At 42.0% G+C, this 27,869-nt stretch overlaps 2 protein-coding genes across 3 annotated transcripts in view; both read left to right on the top strand.

The window, feature by feature from the left end:
- Positions 1-9,768, top strand: part of CKLF (chemokine like factor) — a 29,953-nt gene extending 20,185 nt beyond the window's left edge. Inside the window, exons 3-4 of one of the 2 annotated variants that reach the window (XM_020885049.2) lie at positions 7,948-8,046; positions 9,404-9,768. In XM_020885049.2, coding sequence (XP_020740708.1) covers positions 7,948-8,046; positions 9,404-9,703 — 399 coding nt within the window. In that variant the 3' untranslated portion in view covers positions 9,704-9,768. Of the gene's footprint in view, positions 1-10; positions 485-7,947; positions 8,047-9,403 lie in introns of those variants that run through there. The other variant, XM_070451198.1, reaches the window with a different exon arrangement.
- A 295-nt stretch (positions 9,769-10,063) lies between these two features.
- The window catches only part of CMTM2 (CKLF like MARVEL transmembrane domain containing 2), a 36,708-nt gene continuing 18,902 nt past the window's right edge, over positions 10,064-27,869 (top strand). Inside the window, exons 1-2 of the mRNA XM_020885050.2 lie at positions 10,064-10,467; positions 10,595-10,753. Of these exons, the coding sequence (XP_020740709.1) occupies positions 10,237-10,467; positions 10,595-10,753 (390 nt within the window). The 5' untranslated portion in view covers positions 10,064-10,236. The remainder of the gene's footprint in view (positions 10,468-10,594; positions 10,754-27,869) is intronic.

Raw genomic sequence — 27,869 nt, 5'->3', positions numbered from 1 at the left:
TTTTCTGCAGTTCTCATTTTCATCTCTATATGGGAGCTGGAAGAAGAGATTCAGGAACTGTGCGTCCAGCGCTCACTGGCACTGTAACTTCCAAGGAAGCGCTGGGAATCCGGCCTGAATCGCATCGGATCCCTTTTCCTACTCCTGGGCCCAAGGTGGGTGGAGGGCGGGGAGGCAGAAGGAGAAAGCGCCCGGACCGCCCGAAATGGTCCCCAGAGCCCACTCCCCTCGGCTGGCTGGCAAGACGGCGGTGGCGGCATTGCGGGGATCTCGAGTTCCCCGGCGTCACTTCCCGGCGGCTACGAGGTGTCTGGGGGGCTGGGTTTATCCGCGGGGAGCGACAGCTGCGTGCGCCCGCGAGGGAGAGGCGGTCAGCAGCCGTTGGGGCGAGACGCTGGTTCCCAGAGGAGGGCTGGCCGCCGCCGTGCAAGGTTCAGAGCCCCAGGGCCCGTGAGACACCACCAGGCCCAGGGGTCCACCATGGATGCTAAAAAGGACAACCCACCTTTGAAGGGCTCGAAACCCCGGGGGACTCTCTCGCGCTCTGTACACATCGCAGAGGGGGCGCATCCCGAGCGCTCGGGTCGATCCACACTCTCCCAGCGCGGCGCCAGCGCGGCGCCCTCAGCATCCGTACTCAAGCCGCCTTCAACCCCCGCGACCCTCAGCCAAGAAGAGAAGGAGGCCATCCAAAAGCGTGCTGAGGGCCGGGCCAAAGTCCCGCCCAAATTCAGGGACAGCGTCAAGCGTTTTTTCTTCTCGCCCACAGGAGCCTTGAAGATCATTAGGCTGGTGAGCAGAGAGAGCTGGTGACCCGCTGGGCAGATGCAAGGGTGGAGGCAGGCCGACTTGGCCTCTGGGAGTGAGTGATTCCCAGGGGTGCGCCACCTGGGGGGAAGCTTCCCTAATTCCCTTTGCCAGTCTTCACCTTTCTTCCGCCTCTCCCCTGACTCCTCCTACGCACTCAAGCCTTGCTACTAAATTTGGCACGCTACCCACCAACCCCCAATCCCTCACTTATATATTTCTCAGGTTTTCCCTCACAAAGGGAATTAGGGAAGCAATGGGGATAATAGCAGGAAAGTGTAAGTTAGCAAACAAAAATAATAGAATTGACCAATAAAACTGGTAAACCACTGGTCCATATAACAGGAAAAAAGGGGGTGGGGTGGGGAAGGACATATATTTAAAGTAGAAACCAGAAAGGGAAAATATTGTAAACGGGGAACTGAAAGGATTCACAAGAGTTACTTTGCAAAACAAATGTGAATAACTGGGTCAAAGAGTTGATTTTCTAGGAAAGTATGTTACCAAAACTGATCCCAGAATAGAGAAAAATCAAAACAGACCAATATAAACACAGGAAGGAAAATTTCAAAATTGTATCAGGCCCAGAAGATTGAGGGCAAGAGAATGGGGTGACAGAGGCTGAGCTGGTTGGATGGCATCACCAACTCAATGGACATGAGTTTGAGCAAACTCCAGGAGATGGTGAAGGACAGGGGAGCCTGGTGTGCTGCACCTCATGGGGTTGCAAAGATTAAGACAGGACCTAGCAACTGAATAACAACAACAATCAGGCCTAGACTTTTTCACAGGTTAACCCTTTCAAACCTTCGTAGGATGCAATTCTGATACTATTCAATCGTTTTCAAGGACTAGAGAAAAAAGAAACACTTCTAAACTGTTTTTATAAAGTCAGTGTAACATTGACCTCAACCCTGACCAAATTCAGAAAAAGAAAAGTAAAATATTCAATAGAAATCTCACTAGTACCAAAGCAATAATATTAGCACGTTAGCAGAAAACATTCATTGGTACTTCTTAAAAACACATCATGAAGAAGAAACATAAGGATGACTCAATATTAGGACTCTGTTAGACAAATTCATCATAAGTAAAAGGAGAAAAAATTAAGACACCAATCAAAGAGGGTATAGAACACATTTGACAAAATTCAACATTCATCTCTGATTGCAAAAAAAAGTGAGCAAGGGAAGAAGAGAGAAAGACCAGTTAACTAGGAATATATTGATATTTCACTGACATTATAAAATAAACCCCAAAATCAGTATCATATATAATTAAACCTCAGAAGTATTCCCATTAAAATGAGAGAAGTATTCCCATTAAAAATAAAGAGGATGCCCACTATTAATGCTATTATTCAGTGTTTTGCTGGAAACACTAGTCATCACAATCACACAGGAAAAAGGAATAAGTAAGACTATTTGAAAAAGCAAAATATATCATTTCTTACAGCTGATCTGATCAAAGATCTAAAAATAAAATTGACTGGGAAACACTCTAGAATACAATAATTTCTACTAGCTTAGTAGAAATGAGCAAACAAGCACTTAGAATAGAAGAAAATATTTCTCTTTACAACAGCAATCAAGATGGTAAAATATCTAAGATTAAATGAAATAAATTTGAAAGACCTATACGAAGAAAACTTTAAAACTCTATTGAGAGATATTTTAAAAACCACTAAAATAACTGGAAAGACATACGTTGTTCTTGAAGGGTCAGACTAAATTTTGTAATCTTTCCATATTATAAGTTAAAGGAAATTCCAATTAAAATACCAACAGGCTTAGTTTGGGGAACTTGATCAAGACAAAAATAAGAAACATAAACAACCTGAGAATAGGTACTGAAAGGGGGTGCAAGCCAGGCAACTTATACAAGCAACTTATAATTTCAAAAGTACTAGAAAAGTCAGCAACTCAATACAGGAAAAGAGTTTCAAAATCAAATACATATGAGAATTTAGTATATGATAAAGTTGTATTTCAGATCAGTGGTGTTTCCCAACAAATGACATTGGGATAATCAGCAGGTGTTTGGAAAGAAAGAAAGGTGGGACTTTATCTCATTCTTTCTCTCAAAATCAATATATATTTACTTCACTTGGCCTATATATACACAGTTCTTTCTGGCATGAAATATACACAGTTAACACTGATTACTTTTAAGGAGATACACTAGGATTGGGACAAGGGAGGAGAAAGAAGCTTCTGTACTGTGTGCATTTTTTATTTGTGTGTGTTATTTCATTTCTTAAGAAACATTAAGGAATTTTAAAACTAACATATATGTGCTAAACAATACAGGCCATTGCAATATAATCAGATTTGCACTCTGACCATTTATGGTTTTGTTCTGTTTTTTGTTTTAATAGCCCGTTTGCATTAAAACAAATCCTGTTTGTTTGTTTGTTTGTTTACTGCAGGGCCTTCTCATAGGGGCATTCATTTTTTTCATCATTGCCGAAGCCCCAGAGTCCTACATAGCAATCACCATTCTGGAAACCTGCATCGTTGTTTTTTTCATTCTAATATATATGCTAACCCTTCAACACTTGATGACTTATTTACATTGGCCCTTACTTGTAAGTGTTCCTTTTCATAATTTTCATATAAACTTTGCATCTCAGGTAGCTCTGAGAAACTGCTCCAAAGAGGCAGGGGGGAAGGTCATGTGACTCTGGTGAAGGGGAAGTACATGCCATCAAGCACTTATTTTTCCAGACGGTTTCTATTAGTCTCATGACGCTTTTGCTAGGCACGAGGAACAGTCGTCACTGTGAAGGATTACAGTGCTTTTCTCCATACGAAGAGGAACAAGAACTGCACTCATAAAATCAGCTCCTGAAAATATCTATCTGAAGACCTGTCCTGCCAGTTTTTCCCTGAGCACAGAGTGCCTCATTTCTGCTCTCCACCCTGAACTCCTTTCAGGAGGTGTTGAAAATCAGCAGCTGCATGATTTAATCCTTGTAGAGGTAGACGGCAAGTGCCAATTTGTAGCTGATGGTTGCTATTGAATTGAAACTCAAAATACTTTCTTGGAGCATCTGAGAGATTTTCTAAAAAGGCCGCTGAGCTCTCCCTGTCCCACAGAGTGCTGAGCAGCAGGAAGCGGAGCAGGCAAACTGTGAGCAGCTTTAATTGGACACGTGGAAAGGCCTCTCAGTTATGGAGAGCTATAACCACGGAGAGGTTTCTGAGGGGAAACTAAAATCTCTGTCCATGGAATTTTCAAGAAGGGAAGGTAAAGTAACGGTTTTTGAGTACATTCCACGTACCCGATACTTCTTCATACAGATTGCCTTATTTCATCCTCACAACAACCCGGTGAGGTTGTGATCACCGCCCCGCCCCCACCCCCAACCACCACTGCCCGCTTAATGGATGAGAAAGTTGGATTAAAGAGACCATTAATATGACCATTACCCATGGTCATATGTAGGCACATGGAAACTCAGATTTGAGCCCAGGTCTGTCTGACTCTAAAGCCCAGACTCTTTGCAGACTTTATACCCTTAGTGCCTTGTGATGTTTTCTCTCAACCCTTTTCCCTATGTCTTCACCCTCCTCACATTTTCTAAATTTTATCTTCTCTGAAGATAGAAAGAACCCAGTTCTCTCTCGGTTCCTTAAGATGTGGAGCAAACCATGAACTGATTATTCTGGGGTGGGGGACAGGGAACAGATTTTGGGGGGTCGGCAAATGAGGGCTCCACAGCACCGAGGTCAGCAGCTGTGGTCAAGGAGGACTAGAGCCCTCTAAGAAAAAGGTCTACAGCCAGAATGCTGGAGAGAGCCTCAAGGTCCTGTGCGTTGCTGGAGGGTCCAAGGGGGGTGTCCAGGAAGAGTTTCAGGGAGAGGCCGGAGCAGGGTCTCCTCAGCATGAAAAGGAGGGTCTCGTGAGAGGAGCTGTTCCCACCGTCACGGGCAGCTCAGGCCAGCCTGTGTAGGGTTGCAGGCCTTCAGTCAACCCTGGTAAAGCCAGGCCCCCTTTTGCTACTTCACTTCTTAGGGGAGAGCTTTCACTTTTCTCTGGATAGATATGGGACCCCAGAGTGTGATGCAGAGCCCCCCAGGGGGTGGGCCAGGCCCAGCTTTCCTCACCCTACCTGTGTTGGAGTCACTGTCTTCTGTTAGATTTCATTATCAACTTTACCCACCCTCGTCCAGTATCATCTATCAGTATACCCAAGAAAAGTATGAATTATAATCACTGTCTTCTAAATAGCCCATATTTTAACACTTCTACATTGTGAAAAATATATATATTTTCCTGACACAGAGAAACTGAGTTCTGGTCAAGTTGATTTTTTTTTTTCCAATAGAAAACAATTTAGAAAAAACATATTAAAACTCTATCAAAGGGATGATTCCAAAACTTTCAGCAATATCTTTACATTTATAAATAAAAGGTATCAGCTTTAGAATGTCCCCTTCAAATTAATGAAAAATAATTGTAGTGATGTCTGATTAGGTTCTGCCATGTGTCTAGAGAATTCCAAGGCACAAATGGAACCAAAGAAAGTTGTTGTTAGTCAAATACCATGTACTGTTTATTGTATATACATTCTTGTTAACAAATACCACATTTTGTGAAACAAATTGTAAAATGTTTGACTCCTTCCTAATCTTCAGTGATTAAAAGAAATAACCATTCACCATCAAAGCATCTTTTTTCCCAATTTTAATTTGACACAATTTTGTTTATCTCCGGGAACAGGTTGGGCACTTTATGGAAAAATAATAGTCAAGTCACAAACCTATTTCATCAGCGGCAACTATTTGAGTCAATAAGATAATTTAGTCAAAGAGAGAAAAAAAAAAGATGATGAGTAAGGATGGCATTTATGGGGAAACTAGAAGTGCTTTTGCACGTGGTAAGATTCAGCTGCAGTTTTACTCCATCTGAGAAGACATACCTTTCTCTCTGTCAAACATGAGGCCAACTTAGAGGGTCTGTGTCTAAGGCAAAAGGGAGTGGGGTTAGTCAGGAGAAGGCCCTTGGAGTGAGGAGGATCATAGCCACTTACTGACTGAGCAACCCCAGGCAAGTCGCTTACCCATCAGTAAGCTGGGGATGACAAGAGTTTATTGTGAGAATCAAATGAGATCACATATGAACACCCTGGCACAGTATGCAACACATAGCAAGTGCTCAAAACATGTGAGCTATGATAGAAATGTTCCATACAAAGCAAGCACTACCTCCAAGAGACAGTTCGGGACAGCACTTCCTTCCAAGTAAGAGTCTAAAACTCCAAGGAGGAGATGGAATTCTGATGAGGCAGTCAGTGATTGACTAGGAAGATCAAGTGTGCATTTATTATTATTATCATTATTAATTTGCCTTCATCCAAATTCTCAATGAAGAAGACCACAGTTAACTTTTTTTTTTAAAGTTCACACTCTGCTTCAATGTCCCTGTTCACATCTTTAAATATCTTGGTTTACACAATCCTCAGGTGCTATGCTTCCTGCAAAGTTGCAAACCATTGTACCTGCCCCACTATGGGCAGACCTCTCACTCAGCCTACAGAACCCAAGTGGAACTGACTTCCAACCCTCACCAGCCCTGCACCAATGTGCCCCCACCAGTGTTACCTCTCATGTGCCCAAATAGCAAACATTAGTGCCTTTCTAAGAAGCAAGTCCCATTCCACAATAGGGCTCCTTGCTCACCAATCTTAACAGGAAGAACACCTTGAGTTCACAGAATGTTTACTCTCTGTGCACATTTTGAGGGCAGATTATCAGAAATCTGCACTTTAATACACTCCCACTACCAACTAGATGCCAGGTACCTCATCTGATGCTTTCAGGTTCATTATGCCATTTAATCCTCAGATGAAGTCAATGAATCCCAATCATTATCCCCATATTCACCCTGAGCCTGTTGGAGGACGTCCCTGGCAGCTCAGTGTTTAAGACTCTGTACTTCCATTGCTGGGGACATGGGTTGGATCACTAGTCGGGGAACTAAGATCCCACATGCAGCATAGCTGAGAAAAAAAATGAGCCTGTTGGCACAGAGGGGCAATAAAACATGTCCCAGTGATACATCTAGTACTTGGTAGGCCAAAAGAGCTGATCAGCAAAGAACAGCCTCATCTTGCTTGTCCCGTGCCACTTTGATCCTCCATTACTCATTCCACAGAAGATGCCAAAGACAGGTGCTGCACTTCCAACCTAGGGGGACAGGTCATTTCTTCCTCATTTGGGTGTCCCTGATGGAAGGCAATAGTGAGTTGAGTTCTGATTCGATTCCTTCGCAGATATTCAATCATAGGCAATTTAATGATCTTCTCTAAGCCTCTGTTATGTCCTCTTAAAATGGGGATTCTAACAGTACTGGCTTTGTGGAGGGTGTTTGTGAGGGTTACATGAGATAATGACAGGTAAATGCTCAGCACACCATGGAGCTCCACTCAGACCCAAAAGGATTAGACGGCAGGGCTCCAGTACTGACATCCAAAAAGAAGGACACAAATAGCCTTATAGATGTCAGGACAAATCAATTCTGGCCATGTTTTAGGAAAGAGAGAAAGTCAATTTCACTCCAGAATACCAGGTCAGCTCCTCAGATAGGTTCCTGTCTTCTTGGGATGTGTGACCCTACAGAATGAATACAATCCAACTTCCAAAGTTTCAGTTCTAGTGATCTGCAGATTTGGGAGTGGAATTAAATCAGTCAAATGTTAATTTAAATTTTTATTTTTATATTAAAATGAATATATTATGGAATAGAATGCAGAATTTACATTAAGTTAAAATACAAAACTTCAATAAGATTGTATTTATGGAGGGTCAGTCTGGGTTAGGTCCTCAGACCTCTGGGTTTTTCTTCTTGCCCACTTTCCTATGAACTTTAAAAAGCCTGATGGGAAAACTGTTACAAAAAGAGTATTCTTTAATGAAGTTAAACCCCTTTCTGTTGACAGTCCTATCCAGGACCTTATAATCACATAAACTCACATCTCTGGAAGATGTAAGAATTATGCTGCTGAGGGTTCATTCCTGTTAATATTAATCAAAGAGAAAGTTTTTAAAAGGCATTCATCCTTAGATGGGTAACTGACTAAAGACTTTGAAATGACATTTACATGTAAACTTGACAATTTTCAATTCTGTGTTGCAGGATCTTATCAACAGTTTCATTACTGCAGTGTTCCTTTTAATAGTTGCCATCTTGGCGATACAAGAAAAGGAAAGAAGGCATTTGTTCTATATTGGAGGGGTAAGTAGAAGCCTTCACGACTCCATTTAAGATCAGTATTTCAAGATTCTTTAAAAAGGGAAACTAGCAGACCATCATTATTTCATTTACGGAACACCCCCCACCAACCACCCCTGCTCTTTCTTGTGCTGACTTCTTCAGAAGACTTGAAGTTACACAAGCTCTAAGCTCATGAAACTGGGGATTGAGTCCCTTCCCACTTAGGGAGCTCAAGATTAGTTACAGCAAGACCTACCTGGGAAAAGTTCATGAAAGCAGCCAGGGATTAAGTGACCACAAAGAGATACTGGCAAGCTACAGTGCATGGGGTCACAGAGTTAGACACGATTTATCCACTCCTCAACAAAGAGAAACATGTGCTTCCCAAGTGGTGCTTGTGGTAAAGAACCTGCCTGCCAATGCAGGAGATGTAAGAGATGAGGGTTCCACCCCTGGGTCAGGAAGATCCCCTTAAGGAGGGCATGGCAACCCACTCCAGTATTCTTGCCTGGAGAATCTCATGGACTGAGGAGCCTGGCGGGCTATAGTCCATGGCGTTGCACAGAATTGGACAGGACTGAATCGACTTAGCAACCCACAAACACAAAGAGGCAGACAGGAACTGAGGAGTACTTGGAATCTTGGGTGCTACAGGCCGTGATCCCTGTCTGTTAACTCAGCCATCATGCCTTCTCAGGAGTTCCCACCCCCAGGTCTCCATCAGTACTTACCTGGATGGTCAGAACAACCCCACCTCCACCCCACTCCCCTCAACACATACACTGGTCTTCCTGCCTCCAGCCCCATTCACTCTCCATTCATCTTGGGGCAAATGGGCTTCCTGAACCTGGAACCTCCCCTCCCATCTTGATGAAGTCCCAGATCCTGCCCCTCCCCAGCCTCAACTCTGCCCCCTCCCTCACCAGCTCCACAGGTATCAAGACACACCAGATGGAGACCCCAGTTGGGTACCTGGAATTCTCTTCCTCCCAGTTTGTCTCTTTGCAAACAACTACCTGCCCTTTCAATATAGCCCAAGAGTCCTTTCCATGGAGGGGCCTTCTCAGGACTCCACCGCCACCTGGGGCCCCTTAGGATCAGTGCCCTTTTCTCCTCCTAAGGCCTGAGGCCTTAGGCAAGGTCATCCCTGGTGGTAAAGCCCATGTCCCAAAACCCTTTTTCTGAGAATGCCCCAGTGGGCTTGCAGCAGCCAAGTGGGCAGACACCAAGGAGGTAGTGGAGGGTCAGTGGGGGACAGGGGGCCACCCACAGGCCCCTCCCCACACTCTCCCACACCCCCGGATAAGGAACACAGGGTGCTGCGGAGCTGCAAAATAACCCCATTTTTCCTTCCTGCATCTGGTCTTGTGTCTGCCAGGCCCTGTGTCTCACAGCAGCAACCGTGTGTGTCATCGACGCGACTCTGGTCACCAAGACGATGAGGAATAACTTGAAAAAAGCCCTGGGAATCAAAATGGAAACCAGTAGACCCCTGACCCCGGAACCCACCCCACCCACAAGGACACCCACAAGGGGAGGCCCAAACGCACCTACAAGGGCAGCTATGAAGCCACGCAGCCGCCGGGGGCAGGCACCCTCGAAAGCACCCTCGCCGGAACCCTCGTGGACGCCTATGAAAACCCCGCCAACTCCTTCCTCCGGCGGCTCTCGCCGCTGAGCTCTCACGCTGTCACCCATTTCGGCCCACATATGATCATAAAATCGGGACTGCTAAACCGGTAATATTCCTGCTTGTTCGTGCCGCCTTGCGTAAAAGTCGCGTTACGTTTGTCGGCGTGAACTTACAGCCCTGGGCCGCCTCCAGAGGCCTCGCGAGGTCGAAGTTGCAAGGGGAGTTCAGCGCGGCGGCTGAACGACCAGCACCACCTGAGCCGGAGGCGGGGCGGCGGCTTCCGCGCCGCGGGTGGGCGGCCCGGAGACGCGCGCGGGGCCCGGAGACGCGCGCGGTGCTCCTGGCGGGGCGCGCCCGCGGGAGGCCGGGGGCCGGGGGGCCGGAGGGGACTCGCGTGGGGAGACCAGGCGCGCGCCGGGAGGGTGCCAGGCGTTGGCTTTCGCTCCTATTCCTGGCAGTTGGCTGAGAGCGACCTCTAAGTAGGTCGGTGGGCATCTGGCTCGCGCAAAGGCCGGGCCTGGCCAGGGACGGCAGGAGAAGTTGGGCAGGCCCTGAGAACCTGAGAACGCCACGGTCAGATGGCTGATAAAAAGGGCAAACCCGGGGAGCCGGCAGCAGCCCCGGCACCTGGAGCGCCACCGCCTGGGCCGGACGCCGGGAAAACGCCAGACGAGCCCAAGAAAAAGTCAGAGCAGCCCAAAGATGAAGTGGGAACGAGGAAGGGGTGTCGCCGTTACAAGTGGGAATTCAAGGACAGCAATAGAGAGTTCTGGAGTCTGGGGCACGCTGAGGTCAAGCTCATTAGCTTGGTAAGTTGGGCCTGTATCCCTGGGTGGGAGCGGGATGTCCAAAGACGGGAGGAGGGAGGAGTGGGCTCCCTGGGGCTCCTGTGGCCTGAGCGCTTTGCCATGGCTCAAAGAGCATGTCTCCCGGCAGGCCTGCCTAATAGGTTCGCTGATAATGTTCACGGGGACCACTGTGCACCCCATCCTGACACTCATCATCACCATGGAGATGTCCATCTTCATCTTCTTCATCATTGTCTACACCTTCGCCATCCAGAGATACTTGCCCTTCATCCTATGGCCTATTTCTGTAAGTGAGGGGTGGTGGGGAGTGGCTGAGCCTGGTGTGAAATCCATGCGTGTATCTTGGCACTTGAAAAGTAACTGAACAAAGAGATACACCTCATCTCTCTTATTGTGCTCCAGGCATGGGCTTAGCACCTTCATGTGGGGCCAGAGCAGGGGCAACTGAAGTTAGGTAGAAAAGGCTTCCAAAAGCTCAGCTTGAGGGTGGAGGGCCTCTTCCCTATGGGGTGGTCAGAGGAAGAAGTCTTTGCTTTCCTGAAGCTTTGCTCTCCTTGGCAGCAAGGGGGGTGTAGCAACCAGTGGTTCCTTCCAACCCCTATGCCAGCACACTTGACTGAAAAGATCACTTCAAAGGTACCCTGTCGCCTGAAATCCAAGAAAGAAGTCAGTCATATAAAATGAGAATTAAAAAGAAAAATCACATCCAAAGTAGCACCAGATCACCAGTGACGATCCTTGTAAAGGAATGTTAAGCCCAGAAAGATGTTCGGCCCAAAGCAATCATTCACTGGAATGGGACTGAACTGGGCAAGTTACCACTCCCAGATTCTGTTTCTTCATCTGTAACATGAAGACAGTAACAATTTTGTATTAGATTATTGCTAGGGAATAAAAATAAAGTGCCTGATGCTTTGCCTGAAGACTCATGGACTTGAACCCCTGCCCATTACCTAGGTAATCACAAAACTTACCTACCTAACTCCCAACTAACCCAAGGTCCCTTGTTCATTGCTCAATCACAGCATGTCTCTAGAGTCTTATGCTCACCGTTTTCACTCACTTTATACACGAAATGGTTTCAGAATAGCCAAGCAACTTGCCCCCAGGTAATTCAGGTAGTAAGTGGCAGAAAAAGGATTCAAACCCAGCTTTATCAGTAGACTCTGAGTCCCTAACTATACTCTGTCCTGCCTACTTGTTAAAAGTTTTTAGAGTCCAGGGACCCACAGGTCTGGAAAAGGTCTTGGGGAAGGGATAAGCAGAGGACACATTTCCAGTCCAAGTCCCTGAGAAGACACTGGTAGTTCCCACAAGATGAAAAATCACTGAACCCTGAAAATCCTCCTGCTGCACTTACATCAAACTATTAGGGGGGAAATGTAAACACTATTGATTTAACTGAATGGCTGAGCTGACAAAAGAAAAAAAAAGAGAAAAAAGGGGCAAACACACAGATGCCAGAAATGGGAAACAGGAACGGTAATCAGCTGCTTCAGTGTGGGTGGAGATGGCCCAGAAGTGTTAACCCAGGAACTCTGAACATGGATTCTCACATACTCTCAAGTTAAGAGATGCGGTCTTGGTCCTAGGCAAAGTGGAGATTTAGAACCAAGAATCCCACATAAGGCCAGCATCCTGCAAAGGCTGTAACCCTAAAGGAAAAGACAGAGGAGACACCTTTTTCTTACACAGAGGAACAAGAAAAGCATACTCATCTCTACCTGAGTTTTCAGTGAGGAAATACCAAAAAAGACCTTGAGAAATATGAACCTTGACCCTACATTTTCTATGTGTGTGTACCTGTTAAGGCACTTCAGTCATGTCTGATTCTGTGGGACCCTATGGACTTTAGCTCGCCAGGCTCCTTTGTTTATGCAATTCTTCAGGCAAGAATATGGAGTGGGTTGCCATGTCCCCCTCCAGGGAATCTTCCTGACCCAGGGATTGAACCCGCATCTCTTATGTCTCTGGCATTGGCAGGTGAGTTCTTTACCATTAGCACCACCTGGGAAACCCTTTGTATAGATTTGGATTAAGTTTTTCCTGCCTTCAGCCTGGAAACCTTCATGAAGTTTAGAAAACACAGTGCCTGGGAACTGGCATAAAAATCAATTCCAATTTGATAGTATTCTGAAGAAATCCATAGGATTCCTGACAAACAAGTGCAAAATCATAATCAAAGCATAAACAGATCTCACAAGACAGGTTACAGGAGTGTTCAGTTCAATCACCCAATTGTGTCCGACTCTTTGTAATCCCATGGACTGCAACATGCCAGGCCTCCCTGTCCATCACCAACTCCTGGAGTTTACCCAAACTCATGCCCATTGAATCGGTGATGCCATCCAACCATCTCATCCTCTGTCGTCCCATTCTCCTCACACCTTCAATCATTCCCAGCATCAGGGTCTTTTCCAGAGAGTCAGCTCTTTGCATCACGTGGCAAAAGTATTGGAGTTTCAGCTTCAACATAAGTCCTTCCAATGAACATTCAGGACTGATCTCCTTTAGGATGGACTGGGTGGATCTCCTTGCAGTCCAAGGGACTCTCAAGAGTCTTCTCCAACACCACAGTTCAAAAGCATCAATTCTTCAGTGCTCAGCTTTCTTTATAGTTCCAACTCTCACATCTATACATGACCACTGGAAAAACCATAGCCTTGACTAGACGGACCTTTGTTGGCAAAATAATGTCTCTGCTTTTTAATGCTGTCTAGGTTGGTCATAACTTTCCTTCCAAGGAGTAAGCGTCTTTTAATTTCATGGCTGCAATAACCATCTGCAGTGATTTTGGAGCCCCCCAAAATAAAGTTCTGCCACTGTTTCCACTGTTTCCCCATATATTTACCTTGAAGTGATGGGACCGGATGCCATGATCTTAGTTTTCTGAATGTTGAGCTTTAAGCCAACGTTTTCACTCTCCTCTTTCACTTTTATCAAGAGGCTCTTTAGTTCTTCTTCACTTACTGCCATTAAGGGTGGTGTCATCTGCATATCTGAGGTTATTGATATTTCTCCCGGCAATCTTGAGTCCAGCTTGTGCTTCCTCCAGCCCAGCGTTTCTCATGATGTACTCTGCATATGAGCTAAATAAGCAGGGTGACAATATACAGCCTTCACGTACTCCTTTTCCTATTTGGAACCAGTCTGTTGTTCCATGTCCAGTTCTAACTGTTGCTTCCTGACCTGCATACAGATTTCTCAGGAGGCAGGTCAGGTGGTCTGGTATTCCCATCTCTTTCAGAATTTTCCACAGTTTGTTGTGATCCACACAGTCAAAGGCTTTGGCATAGTCAATAAAGCAGAAATAGATGTTTTTCTGGAACTCCCTTGCTTTTTTGATGATCCAGCAGATGTTGGCAATTTGATCTCTGGTTTCTCTGCCTTTTCTAAAACCAGCTTGAACATCTGGAAGTTCACGGTTCATGTATTGGTGAAGCCTGGCTTGGAGAATTTTGAGCATTACTTTACTAGCATGTGAGATGAGTGCAATTGTGTGGTAGTTTGAGCATTCTTTGGCATTGCCTTTCCTTGGGATTGGAATGAAAACTGAACTTTTCCAGTCCTGTGGCCACTGCTGAGTTTTCCAAATTTGCTGGCATATTGAGTGCAACACTTTCATGACATCATCTTTCAGGATTTGAAATAGCTCAACTGGAATTCCATCACCTCCACTAGCTTTGTTCATAGTGATGCTTTCCAAGGCCCACTTGACTTCACATTCCAGTATGTCTGGTTCTAGGTGAGTGATCACACCATTGTGATTATCTGGGTTGTGAAGATCTTTTTTGTACAGTTCTTCTGTGTATTCTTGCCACCTCTTCTTAATATCTTCTGCGTCTCTTAGGTCCAAACCATTTCTGTCCTTTATTGAGCCCATTTTGCATGAAATGTTCCCTTGGTATCTCTAATTTTCTTGAAGAGATCTCTAGTCTTTCCCATTCTGTTGTTTTCCTCTATTTCTTTGCACTGATCACTGAGAAAGGCTTTATCATCTCTCCTTGCTGTTCTTTGGAACTCTGCATTCAAATGGGAATATCTTTCCTTTTCTCCTTTGCTTTTCACTTCTCTTCTTTTCACAGCTATTTGTAAGGCCTCCTCAGACAGCCATTTTGCTTTTTTGCATTTCTTTTCCATGGGGATGGTCTTGATCCCTGTCTCCTATACAATGTCATGAACCTCCGTCCATAGTTCTTCAGGCACTCTGTCTATCAGATCTAGTCCCTTAAATCTATTTCTCACTTCCACTGTATAATTGTAAGGGATTTGATTTAGGTCATACCTGAATGGTCTAGTGGTTTTCCCTATTTTCTTCAATTTAAGCCTGAATTTGGCAATGAGGAGTTCATGATCCAAGCCACAGTCAGCTCCTGGCCTTGTTTTTGCTGACTGTACAGAGCTTCTCCATCTTTGGCTGCAAGGAATATAATCAGTCTGATTTCAGGGTTGGCCATCTGGTGATGTCCATGTGTAGAGTCTTCTCTTGTGTTGTTGGAAGAAGGTGTTTGCTATGACCAGTGTGTTCTCTTGGCAAAACTCTATTACCTTTGCCCTGCTTCATTCTGTACTCCAAGGCCAAATTTGTCTATTACACCTATTACATCAGGTGTTTCTTGACTTCCTACTTTTGCATTCCAGTCCTCTATAATGAAAAGGGTGTGTGGGGGGGGGGGCAATCAAAAATGAATTCACAGTTCAAAACTACATAACCCATGACTAAGAATTAAGAACCAGCAAAAATAACAAATGGGAGGATTAGAACCATTAGAATATGAGATGGTAAAAGAATTATCTGAAAACAATTTATAATAATTTAAAGTATAAAGACATAAATAAAAGCCTGAATAAAAGAATAAGACATTAAGAGGTCAGACTAGACAGATTTTTTTAAAATTACAAGATATAATGTCTAGAACCTGATCATGTGGTTATGGAAATAAAAATGTCAATAAATGGGTTAAAAAATATATTAGACAAAAACCATGGAAGCAATGAGCTTAAGAATGTGGAAAAATTACCCAGAATATATTACTGATGGATAAAGAGAGAAAATATGAACAGAGAAGTTGAAACATAGAATATGGAATGAGAAAGTCCATCATAAACCTAATAGGAATTCCATAAGAAGACATACAAGAGAATAGAGAATATTCAAAGTGACAGTAACTGAGAACCCTCCAGGTTTAATGAATGACATCACTAAAAATGGCAGAATAGGAATTTGCCTGGCAGTTCAGTGATTAAAACCTTGCACTTCCAATGCAGGGGGTGCAGGTTCAATCCCCTGAGATCCCACATGCTGTGCAGCAAAAAAAAAAAGGACAGAGTAGGGAATTCCAAATCTCTGTCCTTCCACTAAAGCAATGATTAGGGGCTCAAAAACTGTCAAAATCAACTTTTTCAGAACTCTGAAATCTAACTAAAGAAAAACAAAATGCTTAATGGAGAAAGAAGTTGTTGAATTTGGTAAAAGAATTTTGTAGCATTATAACTTAACCTGCCTTCCATCCCTCAATCCCCAGCTTGTCAGTGGCCATAAAGACCCCCACATTCCAGGCCATATTCCTTGCTGGTGGCAGAGGGAACAATACAAATCTTATTCCCAAAGAATTAAGTGGTGTGCTTGACCTATCTGGTGGCTCCCTGAAGGACTGGCCAGGGACTTGACTTTGTGTCACCCGCCTTAGAGTTTTCCTAAGGCTGAAGCAGCCTCCTAGATAGCATTTGTTAAAAGCATTTAAAGGCATATGTACTAATCATAGAAACCTGGGGCAAGGTTCTCCAAGAAGTAGACAGACCAGAAGTTTGGGAAGGAGATGCATGGGAGAAATAAGAACTTTGAAAAGCCCCCACCTCTGCCAGGTAATCTAGGACAGCACATGCCCAGGAAAAAAAAAAACAACAACAACTAAGCTTTCACCTTTGGCTGACCTTTAGGCTCTGCACAAGCAGTAAGTAAAAACTAAGAGATCTAAACAGCTTGGAGAGGTATTGAAGGAGTGCCCTAATATAAAGCCAATTTGCAAAGACTTGTTTGTTTCCAGTATTTAAGGAAATATCCATCAAGTAATCTCCTGATCATTAAGTCAATGAAAGACAAAAGACGTCAGTGGCCACACAAGAGAAAGAATACAATCTTTTAAAACATAGTTTAGGAAAAAACATTTAACTTACAAATGACTTTTAACTTACAACAAACAGCAACAACAAACTCTATAGAGGAGAGGCAATATGGTTTCCAGAGTAACTATATTATAATATTCAAAATGCATAGTTTTCAAAGAATTATAAGGCATGCAAAAAAAGTTTGGCCCATTCACAGAATATATATATATATATTAATAGAGACTGCTGTTGAGGAAACCCAGATATTAGTCTTACTAGACAAAGACTTTAAATGAACTGTCTTTAAAATGCTCACAGAACTAAAGGAAACCAAGAAAACAATCATATAATGTCAGTAAAGAAAAGTTTAAAAAGAAACCAGATAGAAATTCTGGAACTGAAAACTAATATAACTGAAGTGAAAAATTCACTAGAGCTTTTTAAACAGCAGATTTGAACAGGCAGAAGAATGAATCAGTGAACCTGAAGACAGGTCAATTGAAACCATTCAGTTTGAGAAACAGAAAAAAGAATGAAGAAAAAATGAACAGAGTCTAACAGACCCATGGGACACCATCAAGCATACTAACATAGGCAGAGTCCCAAAAGGGGAAGAACGAGAGAAAGACAGAAAGAATATTCAAAGAAATAATGCCAAAATCTTTCCAAATTTGGTAAAAGATAGGAATCTATGCATCCAAAAGGAACAAAGTAGGATAAACTCAAAGTGATCCACTCTGAGAAACATTATAATCAAACTGTCTAAAGATGAAGACAGGAGAAAGTCTTGAAAGTTATACGAGAGAAGTAACTCATCTTGTACAGTTCAGTTCAGTCACTCAGTCATGTCCGACTCTTTGTGACCCCATGAATTTAAGCACACCAGGCCTCCCTGTCCATCACCAACTCCCGGAGTTTACTCAAACTCATGCCCATTGAGTCAGTGATGCCATCCAGCCATCTCATCCTCTGTCGTCCCCTTTTCTTCCTGCCCCCAATCCCTCCCAGCATCAGGGTCTTTTCCAATGAGTCAACTCTTCACATGAGGTGGCCAAAGTACTGGAGTTTCAGCTTCAGCATCAGTCCTTCCAATGAACACCCAGGACTGATCTCCTTTAGGATGGACTGGTTGGATCTCCTTGCAGTCCAAGGGACTCTCACGAGTCTTCTCCAACACCACAGTTCAAAAGCATCTGTACAAGGGACCCTTAATAAGATTAACAACTAATTTCTCATCAGACACCATGGAGACCTGAGGGAGTGGAATGATGTACTTACAGTCCTTAAAGGGGGGAAGAGAAAAAAAAAAACTATCCACCAGAAATTCTATCTTTTAAATTTGCTGTCTGTTATGAGTTGAATTATGTACCCTCCAAATATGGTGATGTCTTAACTCCCAGTTCCTGTGAATATGACCTTATTTGGAAATAAGGTCCTTACTGATGGTCAAATAAAGATGAGGTTATCAGAGTGGACCCTAATCCAATATAACTACTGTCTTTGTAAAAGGAAGGAACTTGGATGCAGAGACAGATAAAAACAGAAAGAAGACAATGTGAAGAGACACAAGAAGAAGATAGAAAGACAAGACAAGAAAAGGAATGCCTCAAGCTACAAGAAGCTAGAAGAGAAGCCCAAAACAGATGATTACGTAGCATCTTTAGAGGAAGCAGGGCCCTGCATACTTCTCTACTTCAGACTTCTGGCCTCCACAACTGAAACATTAAATTTATGTTGTTCTAATCCATGCAGGTAGTAGTACTCTGTTTTCACACCCTCAAGAAACGAATACAATAACCTTCAAATTTGAAGTTGCCCTTCAAAAATTACCATTCAAAAATGAAGGAGAACCTTTAAAAATAAATAAAAATGAAGGAGAAATTATGATATTCCCACATAAACAAAAATTGATGGAATTTGTTGCTGGTATACCTGCTACAAGAAATGCCTCAGGCTAAAATGAAAGGACACTAGACAATAATTTGAAGCCATAAAATAAATAACACCAGTAAAGGTAACTACATAGGTAAATATAAAAGCCAGTATTTTTGTATTTTTGGTTTGTAACTCTTCTTTCTTTTCTGATATGATTTGAAAGACAAATGCATAAAACAACCATGTAAATCTATGTTAATGGACCGCAATGTATAAAGATACAATTTGTGACAATAGTAGTTTCTGTGTACTACTGAAGCTCAGCTGGTATCAATACAAATGAGATTGTTATAAATTTAAGATACCAATAATAATCCCAAGGTGACCACTAAGGAATTAACTAAAATATATAGACAGAAAGGAAATAAGAGAATAAAATTGGCACATTTCAAAAAATTAAATACAAAAGAAAGCAATAATGGAGACATTGAGGAACAAAGAAATAGGAAATATAGAGAATAAATAGCAAAATTATAGAAATATGTCATCAGTAATTACTTCAAGTGTTCATGGATTAAACTCTTCAATTAAAAAGTAAAGATTATCAGAATAGATTATATTTTTAAAAAAAGGTAATTCTACTATATGAGAATCACAAGAGAATTCCTTTAAATCCAAAGATACAAATAGGTTGAAAGTGAAAATGGAAAAAGATACTCCATGAAAAGAGTAACCAAAAAAGAACTGAGTGGCATATTAATATTAGATTTAATGAGAGACATGAATTCTCAAAGAGGGACCAAGAAGAATAACTAAAAATAAAGCCATACCTAGACATGTCATAGAGGCACAGCTGATCATCAGAGGCAAAGGAAAACAAAATCAAACCAACAGAAAAGACAATTTACCTTAAAAAAGAAAGCTCAAACTATTAGACTAACTTTATATTTTTCAACAGCAACAAAAGTGATGACCAAAAAACAATGGAATAATTTCTTTAAGAGATGGAGGTGGAAAGGGTAAAAGACATAATTAGAATGAGGAAAAAATGTTTCCCTTTCATTGACCCTCACTGAAGGAACTAGTAAAAGACTTCAGGAAGAATGAAAATTAAACCCAAAAGAAATGTTTGCACTGTAAAAAAGGAACAGTAAACAAAGAACCTAGTAAGCTTGTAGATTGACTAAACATTATGACCGAGGTTGCTTGGTTTTTAAAAACTTATTAATAGCTTTATTGGAGAGAACAGTAAAACAAGGTGGAACTGAAGTAGCAGCAACGCAGTAACATGTAAATCTATAGTGGTGGTATATGATTAGAAATGAAAGTCCTTTATTGGGAGTGGGGATAGATTTGGTAATAATATTAACATTAATATATCAAAAACATAATATTATTTTGCTAAAGAATAGAATTCCAGGATGTGTGTGTGTGTGTGTGTGTGTGTGTGTGTGTGTTAAGTCACTTCAGTTGTGTCTGACTCTTTGCAACCCCATGGGCTGTCGCCTTCCAGTTTCCTCTGTCCATGGGATTTCCCAGGCAAGAATACTGGAGTGGATAGCCATTCGCTTCTCCAGGGGATTTTCCCTGACTCAGGGAGAGAACCTGGGTCTCCTACACTGCAGGTCAGATTCTTTACCATTTGAGCCACTAGGGAAGCTGCAGAATTCCAGGATATATAACATCCAACCTGTTGAAAAGAAAGGATGAAAAGAGAATCAAGGGAAATGACTCAATAGAAGGTAAAGGGGGGAAATAAAAAGGAATGTGTGTTATATGTTAAAGAGAAAAAATATAATGGTGGACATGCATCCAAATATATCATAAATGATGGCAAATATAAATGGACTATATCATTCATTTAAAAGAGAAAGGACTCTAAGAATAGTTTTTTTAAAATCCAACAATGTACAAGGCATGTGGAAAAAGGTTGCAAGCGATAGAAAAAAATCAGAGGAAACTACTAAAAAAAAAGCTAACATAACTTTACCATCATATTAAACAAATTTTATGTTTTAAAAACTAAGTATGTAAAGAGGATCACTACATATAGCAATTCTGAACTTGTATGTACCTAACAATGCCTGTGTGCTCACTCAGTCATGTCTGACTCTTTGTGACCCTATGGACTGTAAGCCTGCCAGACTCCTCTGTCCATGGGATTTTTCTGGCAAGAATACTGGAGGAGGTTGCCATTTCCTCCTCCAGGGGATCTTTCCAACTCAGGGATCAAACCTACCGTCTTTTGCATTGTCTTCTGCATTGAGACATTGTCTTCTGTCTTTAGCAGTGAGCCACTGGGAAAGCCCATACACCTAACAATATAGCTCCCTAAATATAAAAGGCAAAAATGAACTTAATTATAACCATAGTGGGAGATTTTAACATGTCTTCTTCAGTAATTGATAGCTTGATCCACTGCCATATATATCAATAGGACACATAGAACCCTACACCCCAGAGTAACAGGCTACACATTCTTTTCAAGTGTACTTGGAACAATCACAAAAGTTATCCTCAATGACACCACAATGCAAAAATAAATAACAAGGAACTGATATGATATAGACCACATTCTCTAACTTCAATGCAATATAATTATAAATAAATCAGTAAAATTTAAATCTTTATGTATTTGGGGAAATTTTAATGGTTTTCCCCAAACACATGGGGATTTAGTTACATGTAACAGGCAAATTTGGCCTTGGAGTACAGAATGAAGCAGGGCAAAGGCTAATAGAGTTTTGCCAAGAGAATGCACTGGTCATAGCAAACACCCTCTTCCAACAACACAAGAGAAGACTCTACACATGGACATCACCAGATGGTCAACACCGAAATCAGATTGATTATATTCTTTGCAGCCAAAGATGGAGAAGCTCTGTACAGTCAGCAAAAACAAGGCCAGGAGCTGACTGTGGCTCAGATCATGAACTCCTCATTGCCAAATTCAGACTTAAATTGAACAAAGTAGGGAAAACCACTAGACCATTCAGGTATGACCTAAATCAAATCCCTTACAATTATACAGTGGAAGTGAGAAATAGATTTAAGGGACTAGATCTGATAGACAGAGTGCCTGAAGAACTATGGACGGAGGTTCATGACATTGTATAGGAGACAGGGATCAAGACCATCCCCATGGAAAAGAAATGCAAAAAAGCAAAATGGCTGTCTGAGGAGGCCTTACAAATAGCTGTGAAAAGAAGAGAAGTGAAAAGCAAAGGAGAAAAGGAAAGATATTCCCATTTGAATGCAGAGTTCCAAAGAACAGCAAGGAGAGATGATAAAGCCTTTCTCAGTGATCAGTGCAAAGAAATAGAGGAAAACAACAGAATGGGAAAGACTAGAGATCTCTTCAAGAAAATTAGAGATACCAAGGGAACATTTCATGCAAAGTTGGGTTCGATAAAGGACAGAAATGGTTTGGACCTAAGAGACGCAGAAGATATTAAGAAGAGGTGGCAGGAATACACAGAAGAACTATATAAAAAAGATCTTCATGACCCAGATAATCACAATGGTGTGATCACTCATCTAGAACCAGACATCCTGGAATGTGAAGTCAAGTGGACCTTAGAAAGCATCACTGTGAACAAAGTTAGTGGAGGTGATGGAATTCCAGTTGAGCTATTTCAAATCCTGAAAGATGATGTCATGAAAGTGCTGCACTTAATATGGCAGCAAATTTGGAAAACTCAGCAGTGGCCACAGGACTGGAAAAGGTCAGTTTTCATTCCACTCCCAAGGAAAGGCAATGCCAAAGAATGCTCAAACTACCACACAATTGCACTCATCTCACATGCTAGTAAAGTAATGCTCAAAATTCTCCAAGCCAGGCTTCACCAATACATGAACCGTGAACTTCCAGATGTTCAAGCTGGTTTTAGAAAAGGCAAAGGAGCCAGAGATAAAATTGCCAACATCCACTGGATCATCGAAAAAGCAAGAGAGTTCCAGAAAAACATCTATTTCTGCTTTATTGACTATGCCAGAGGCTTTGACTGTGTGGATCACAACAAACTGTGGAAAATTCTGAAAGAGATGGGAATACCAGACCACCTGACCTGCCTCCTGAGAAATCTGTATGCAGGTCAGGAAGCAACAGTTAGAACTGGACATGGAACAACAGACTGGTTCCAAATAGGAAAAGGAGTACGTGAAGGCTGTATATTGTCACCCTGCTTATTTAGCTCATATGCAGAGTACATCATGAGAAACGCTGGGCTGGAGGAAGCACAAGCTGGACTCAAGATTGCCGGGAGAAATATCAATAACCTCAGATATGCAGATGACACCACCCTTATGGCAGTAAGTGAAGAAGAACTAAAGAGCCTCTTGATAAAAGTGAAAGAGGAGAGTGAAAACGTTGGCTTAAAGCTCAACATTCAGAAAACTAAGATCATGGCATCCCGCCCATCACTTCAAGGCAAATATATGGGGAAACAGTGGAAACAGTGGCAGAACTTTATTTTGGGGGGCTCCAAAATCACTGCAGATGGTTATTGCAGCCATGAAATTAAAAGACGCTTACTCCTTGGAAGGAAAGTTATGACCAACCTAGACAACATTAAAAAACAGAGACATTACTTTGCCAACAAAGGTCCGTCTAGTCAAGGCTATGGTTTTTCCAGTGGTCATGTATAGATGTGAGAGTTGGAGTATAAAGAAAGCTGAGCACTGAAGAATTGATGCTTTTGAACTGTGGTGTTGGAGAAGACTCTTGAGAGTCCCTTGGACTGCAAGGAGATCCAACCAGTCCATCCTAAAGGAGATCAGTCCTGGCTGCTCATTGAAAAGACTGATGCTGAAGCTGAAACTCCAATACTTTGGCCACCTCATGCGAAGAGTTGACTCATTGGAAAAGACCCTGATGCTGGGAGGGATTGGGGGCAGGAGGAGAAGGGGACGACAGAGGATGAGATGGCTGGATGGTATCACCGACTCGATGGGCATGAGTTTGAGTAAACTCTGGGAGTTGGTGATAGGGAGGCCTGGTGTGCTGCAATTCATGGGGTTGCAAAGTCAGACAGAACTGATCAACTGAACTGAACTGAGTGTTAGCAAATACTATCTGTAGAATGCAGTTAAGCAATCCAAATTCAAGTCTATATACTGAGAAAAGAACAATGAAAATTAACAATTCACATATCTATATCAAGAAGGTGACAAAATAAGACAAACCAAAAAAAGAATTTTGAAGGCATTGTCAAAGAGCTAAAATTAATGAAATAGGAAACAAAGGTCCATAGTGAGGACTAATAAAACTAAAATCTAATTCTTTGAAAAGACTAATAAGGGAGATAAACCATAAACCTCAAGAAAAAAAGAGGACAAGGAAAAATATTAGTATAAAGAAGAAGTTTTAAAGATCATAGGAAAAATATGAACTTTTATGCCAATAAATTGGAATATAGAGTTAATTTCTCAGAAAAATATATGATGTATGTGTTGCAGGAAGGGGGACCCCTTCCAGGGCCCGAAACTGGGATCTTGTCTAACACTCGGAAATGAATTGTCTGAGGAGACACATGTGCTGACAAAGCAAGAGATTTTATTGGGAAGGGCACCCAGGTGGAGAGCAGGAGGATAAGGGGACCCAGGAGAACTGCTCTGCCGCGTGGCTCACAGTCTTGGGTTTTATGGGGATGGGATTAGTTTCCGGGTGGTCTTTGGCCAATCATTCTAATTCAGAGTCTTTCCTGGTGGCACACGCATCGTTCAGCCAAGGTGGATGCTAGCGAGAGGGATTCTGGGAAGTGGACGGACACGCGGTGTCTCCTTTTGACCTTTCCCGAACTCTTCCCATTGGTGGTGGCTTATTAGTTCCGTATTTCTTATCAGGATCTCCTGTCATAAAACAACTCATGCAAATGGTTACTATGGTGCCTGGCCAGGGTGGGCGGTTTCAATCAGTGTGCTTCCCCTAACAACGCCCCCCTGAGAGACTTCATACTCAAGATACTTCTTGAGAGTTGTGTCGGAGGTCTCTTTTTTCTGTAACTTCTTCCTGTTGTGCATGGGCATAGGCCTGCCTAGCAGAGCAGAAGTCTCTTTCTACCTGATCTAAGTTGGGGTGTTTCACATCCGAAACCAGCTTTCACCCTTGTAATAACAGCTATTTAGTTTGAAACTGTTGGCCCCTCTCAGAGATGAAATAGACAGGGGCCAAACAGGAGACAAAACAGGATGGTCATCACTGGTCTCCAGAAACAGGAGGCAACATTTGGGGTGAGGGCAGGATCTGCGACTTTTTTTTTTTTTTTTTTTTTTGATTGGTTGGTGGTGAAGCAACAGAGCTATGCTCCAGGAATCATGTGTTTAGTCTGAAGTTACCATCTTCCACCTGGGTGGGGGCTCCAGTTCTGTAGAAATCAAAGACATTGTTATGCATATTTTTTTGAGTAGGAACCAGGACCTTGTCTCAAGGCTGTACCACCATTTGATTGTTTCTCCTCTGTTTCTGTATCCCCTCCCTTCCCTGATTAGCAATTGTTTGAATCCACCCTTTGGAACTCAGGGAAGGTCAAGGAGGCTGAATGAAGCCTATATCCTACAGATAAGAAATGGAGAACACACAGCAGATATGTACTCCAGAGTTGCCACCCCACAGAGTCCTGCTCAGTTTTAATTTAGGGAACAGGGCAACTGTGACTGTGATAACTTCCTGTCAAAATGGGGCATAGGACTGCCTCAGCTTGGAGAAGAGACACTGAATTGGAAGTATTTCTGAGTTCCAAGTCCTAGATCTGAGCCTTGTATGATTAAAATTTCAATCTCTTGGTCTGCCATTTTGTTGTAACAGACCCAATTAGTAGTAGCTGGAGGATGGATAACTGGAATTTTAATAGACAAAATAAATCTCTTTCTTTTTAGAAGAATAGGCCTGAAACCGAGTCTGGACCTGGCACTTTGGGGAGACTTTTAGCCAGATGGGCAGTTGCCTAGTTTTACAAAAAGGTAGAAGTTACTAGCTTCCAGCAGACATTGTTTTGCTGCCACATTGAGAATGGTGGCATCTAAGCCTGACTCAGAAAACTCAAGTGTTTAGCAATACAATGTCTAATCTGAAATTACACCCATAGTAACACCTGGTTATTTCCCACGATGTCTGAACCATAGCTGAGTACTCTATTTTGACTTTTAATTGTAAAATTTTTCTTAATAGCCAAAGCAGATGTCACCATTAATGACGTCAGTGTTTCTCTAGGTATGAGAAGATGCAAGAATTGGGACTCATAAAATCTCCTGAAAAGATCTAACTATCTGAAGGCCTGTTCTGCCAGTTTTTCTCAGAGCACCAAGTGCCTCATTCCTGATTTTCACCCTGAACTCCTTTCAGGGCCGTTGAAAGTCAGCAATTGCACAGGCCATGATTTAATCTCTGTAGATGTAGATGGCAAGTGTCAATCTTCAGTTGGCAGAGCCCATTTTTGCTCATAAACTTGACCATGATTTTAAGGGGGGCATTTCATGACCATTTTATCTCATGGTGCTGAGAATGTCCATTCTCAGGTTTGGCAAAGATTTTGTTGACAGGCCACTCAATGTGCTGTTACTGGACTAGGCCATAAAACAGTATCCAAAATTCTCTGGACCACCTGTCTTACTAGCCTCTTGGTCCAGGAAAACATTCCCTCTTGTTGCTTCTTTCCATATCTAGAGTTACACTGTTATCATCATTGATCTCATAGGGAACTATATATTATTTTATCAGAGGCCTCAGTCACACATTTGGCAGTGTAAGAAACAGCAATTTTGTAAAAACAGGTGAAATACTAAGAACATAGCCAGCAGTATTAGTAAAGTCACAAGTAAGACTTAAGTTAAGAGCTTCCATTAGTTGTAGCCCAGTATATCCCAAGTCGTCTAACTTAGTCTACTCTGTATGAATCTTTATCTTTCAGGGAAATTATATACATTGGCACCACCGTCTATAAGGCACGTAGCCCAGTTTTTTAGTGTTACTAGACTGATTATCCTTAGTATGATTTAATTGTTTCCAACACAGAGGAGACTTTAAACCTAAATTACCATAGCCTGGTGTTATCTATATAAATCTATCTCATAATTGTGGGAGATTTCTTTCTCCTTTGCTGAAACTTTTCTTGTTTCTCTGATTAAGCTTGAGTAATAGAAAAAGGCTCAGATTTATGGCCAGAGTCAGAGTAGGCATTATTAATTGGCCCAGTAAGGGGATCCCTCCTAGTAGTATCACAGTGACCTGAATATGATTATAATTTTTTTTAAGTAAATTTCCTCAGGGCCAACCAGTTAGAGTCTTATAGTAGAGAAATTTACCAAGGTACCCAAGAACTAGATGCAGGTAATTGGCCACAAACCCAACAATTGGATTGATTTCTAAAAGTAGCATAGGATCAGGCCTATGATAGAAAAGCATTTGATTTATATGCAAAGGTCTAAGAAGTCAAGAAAACATTATAAATGATCATACGAATCAGGTCCAGCATCTTGGGCAAGCTGTCTACCTCTGATGTCATCATCTTTTCATCCTGGTGTAGTGTAGTTTCTCCAGATAAAAATGTCCTTCCATCTAAGTTGGAGAAAGTCTCTTAAATTATGTCTTTTTCCAGTCCTGGTTGCAGGTCATGAGGCATATGATCTTCATCCAAAGATAGATTACTGAGATAAGCTTCAGAAACAAACTTAGGGTGTTCTTTAAGAATTCAATTAAATTTTACATTAATATCACATAACAGCAAAGAACTATCTAAGAAATGAGTCTTACTACATGCAGACCTCTATTAACAAACTGGGATTTAACATTTTTTGAAATATCTTTTTCTCCCTAAAGTTACCCTCATTTTTATCAAATATAACCAAATTAAGGCTAGTTTGTTTGCAAAATAGGTCTGTTCTCACTAATTTTGGTCTGATGATTCGTATAACCATAATTGATTATAGACTTTTTTATTTTGGTGAAACATTTATAGAATCTCAGGCTGAACTTTTAATATAAAACAGGGCTGGGAAACTCACACCAAAGGCTTATCACAGATTTTGCCTAACAAATCTAGGTGAACTCTTCCCTTTTTAAGGTCTCAAAAATTCCTTGAGATTTTTGTACCTATTAGTGAGATAACCTTCCTAGCTCATTTGATAAACTTACTGGAAACCTATGAGTTTTAAATTTTTGGAGGAGTCAGATAGAAAATATAATTGTTTTGTTTATAACGTATAATTTTATCAAATTATTTTCATACTTTGTTTGAGAGGAAGGTTTTCTCTACTCCCGGAAAACACAAGATTCAAACCTGTAATTTTTCAGATAGAACCCATAAAAGTTATAAGCACATTTGGTGGTTCATTTAGTCCTTTGTTAACTTTTGTAAAGTCATCAGGTTTCTCATTAGAATACCAAGACATAGCAAAATGTTAAGAACTCCATATAATTTCTA

The sequence above is a fragment of the Odocoileus virginianus genome, chromosome 20 (assembly GCF_023699985.2).
Source record: "Odocoileus virginianus isolate 20LAN1187 ecotype Illinois chromosome 20, Ovbor_1.2, whole genome shotgun sequence".
NCBI lineage: Eukaryota > Metazoa > Chordata > Mammalia > Artiodactyla > Cervidae > Odocoileus > Odocoileus virginianus.
This window is presented reverse-complemented; position numbering and strand designations above follow the sequence as displayed.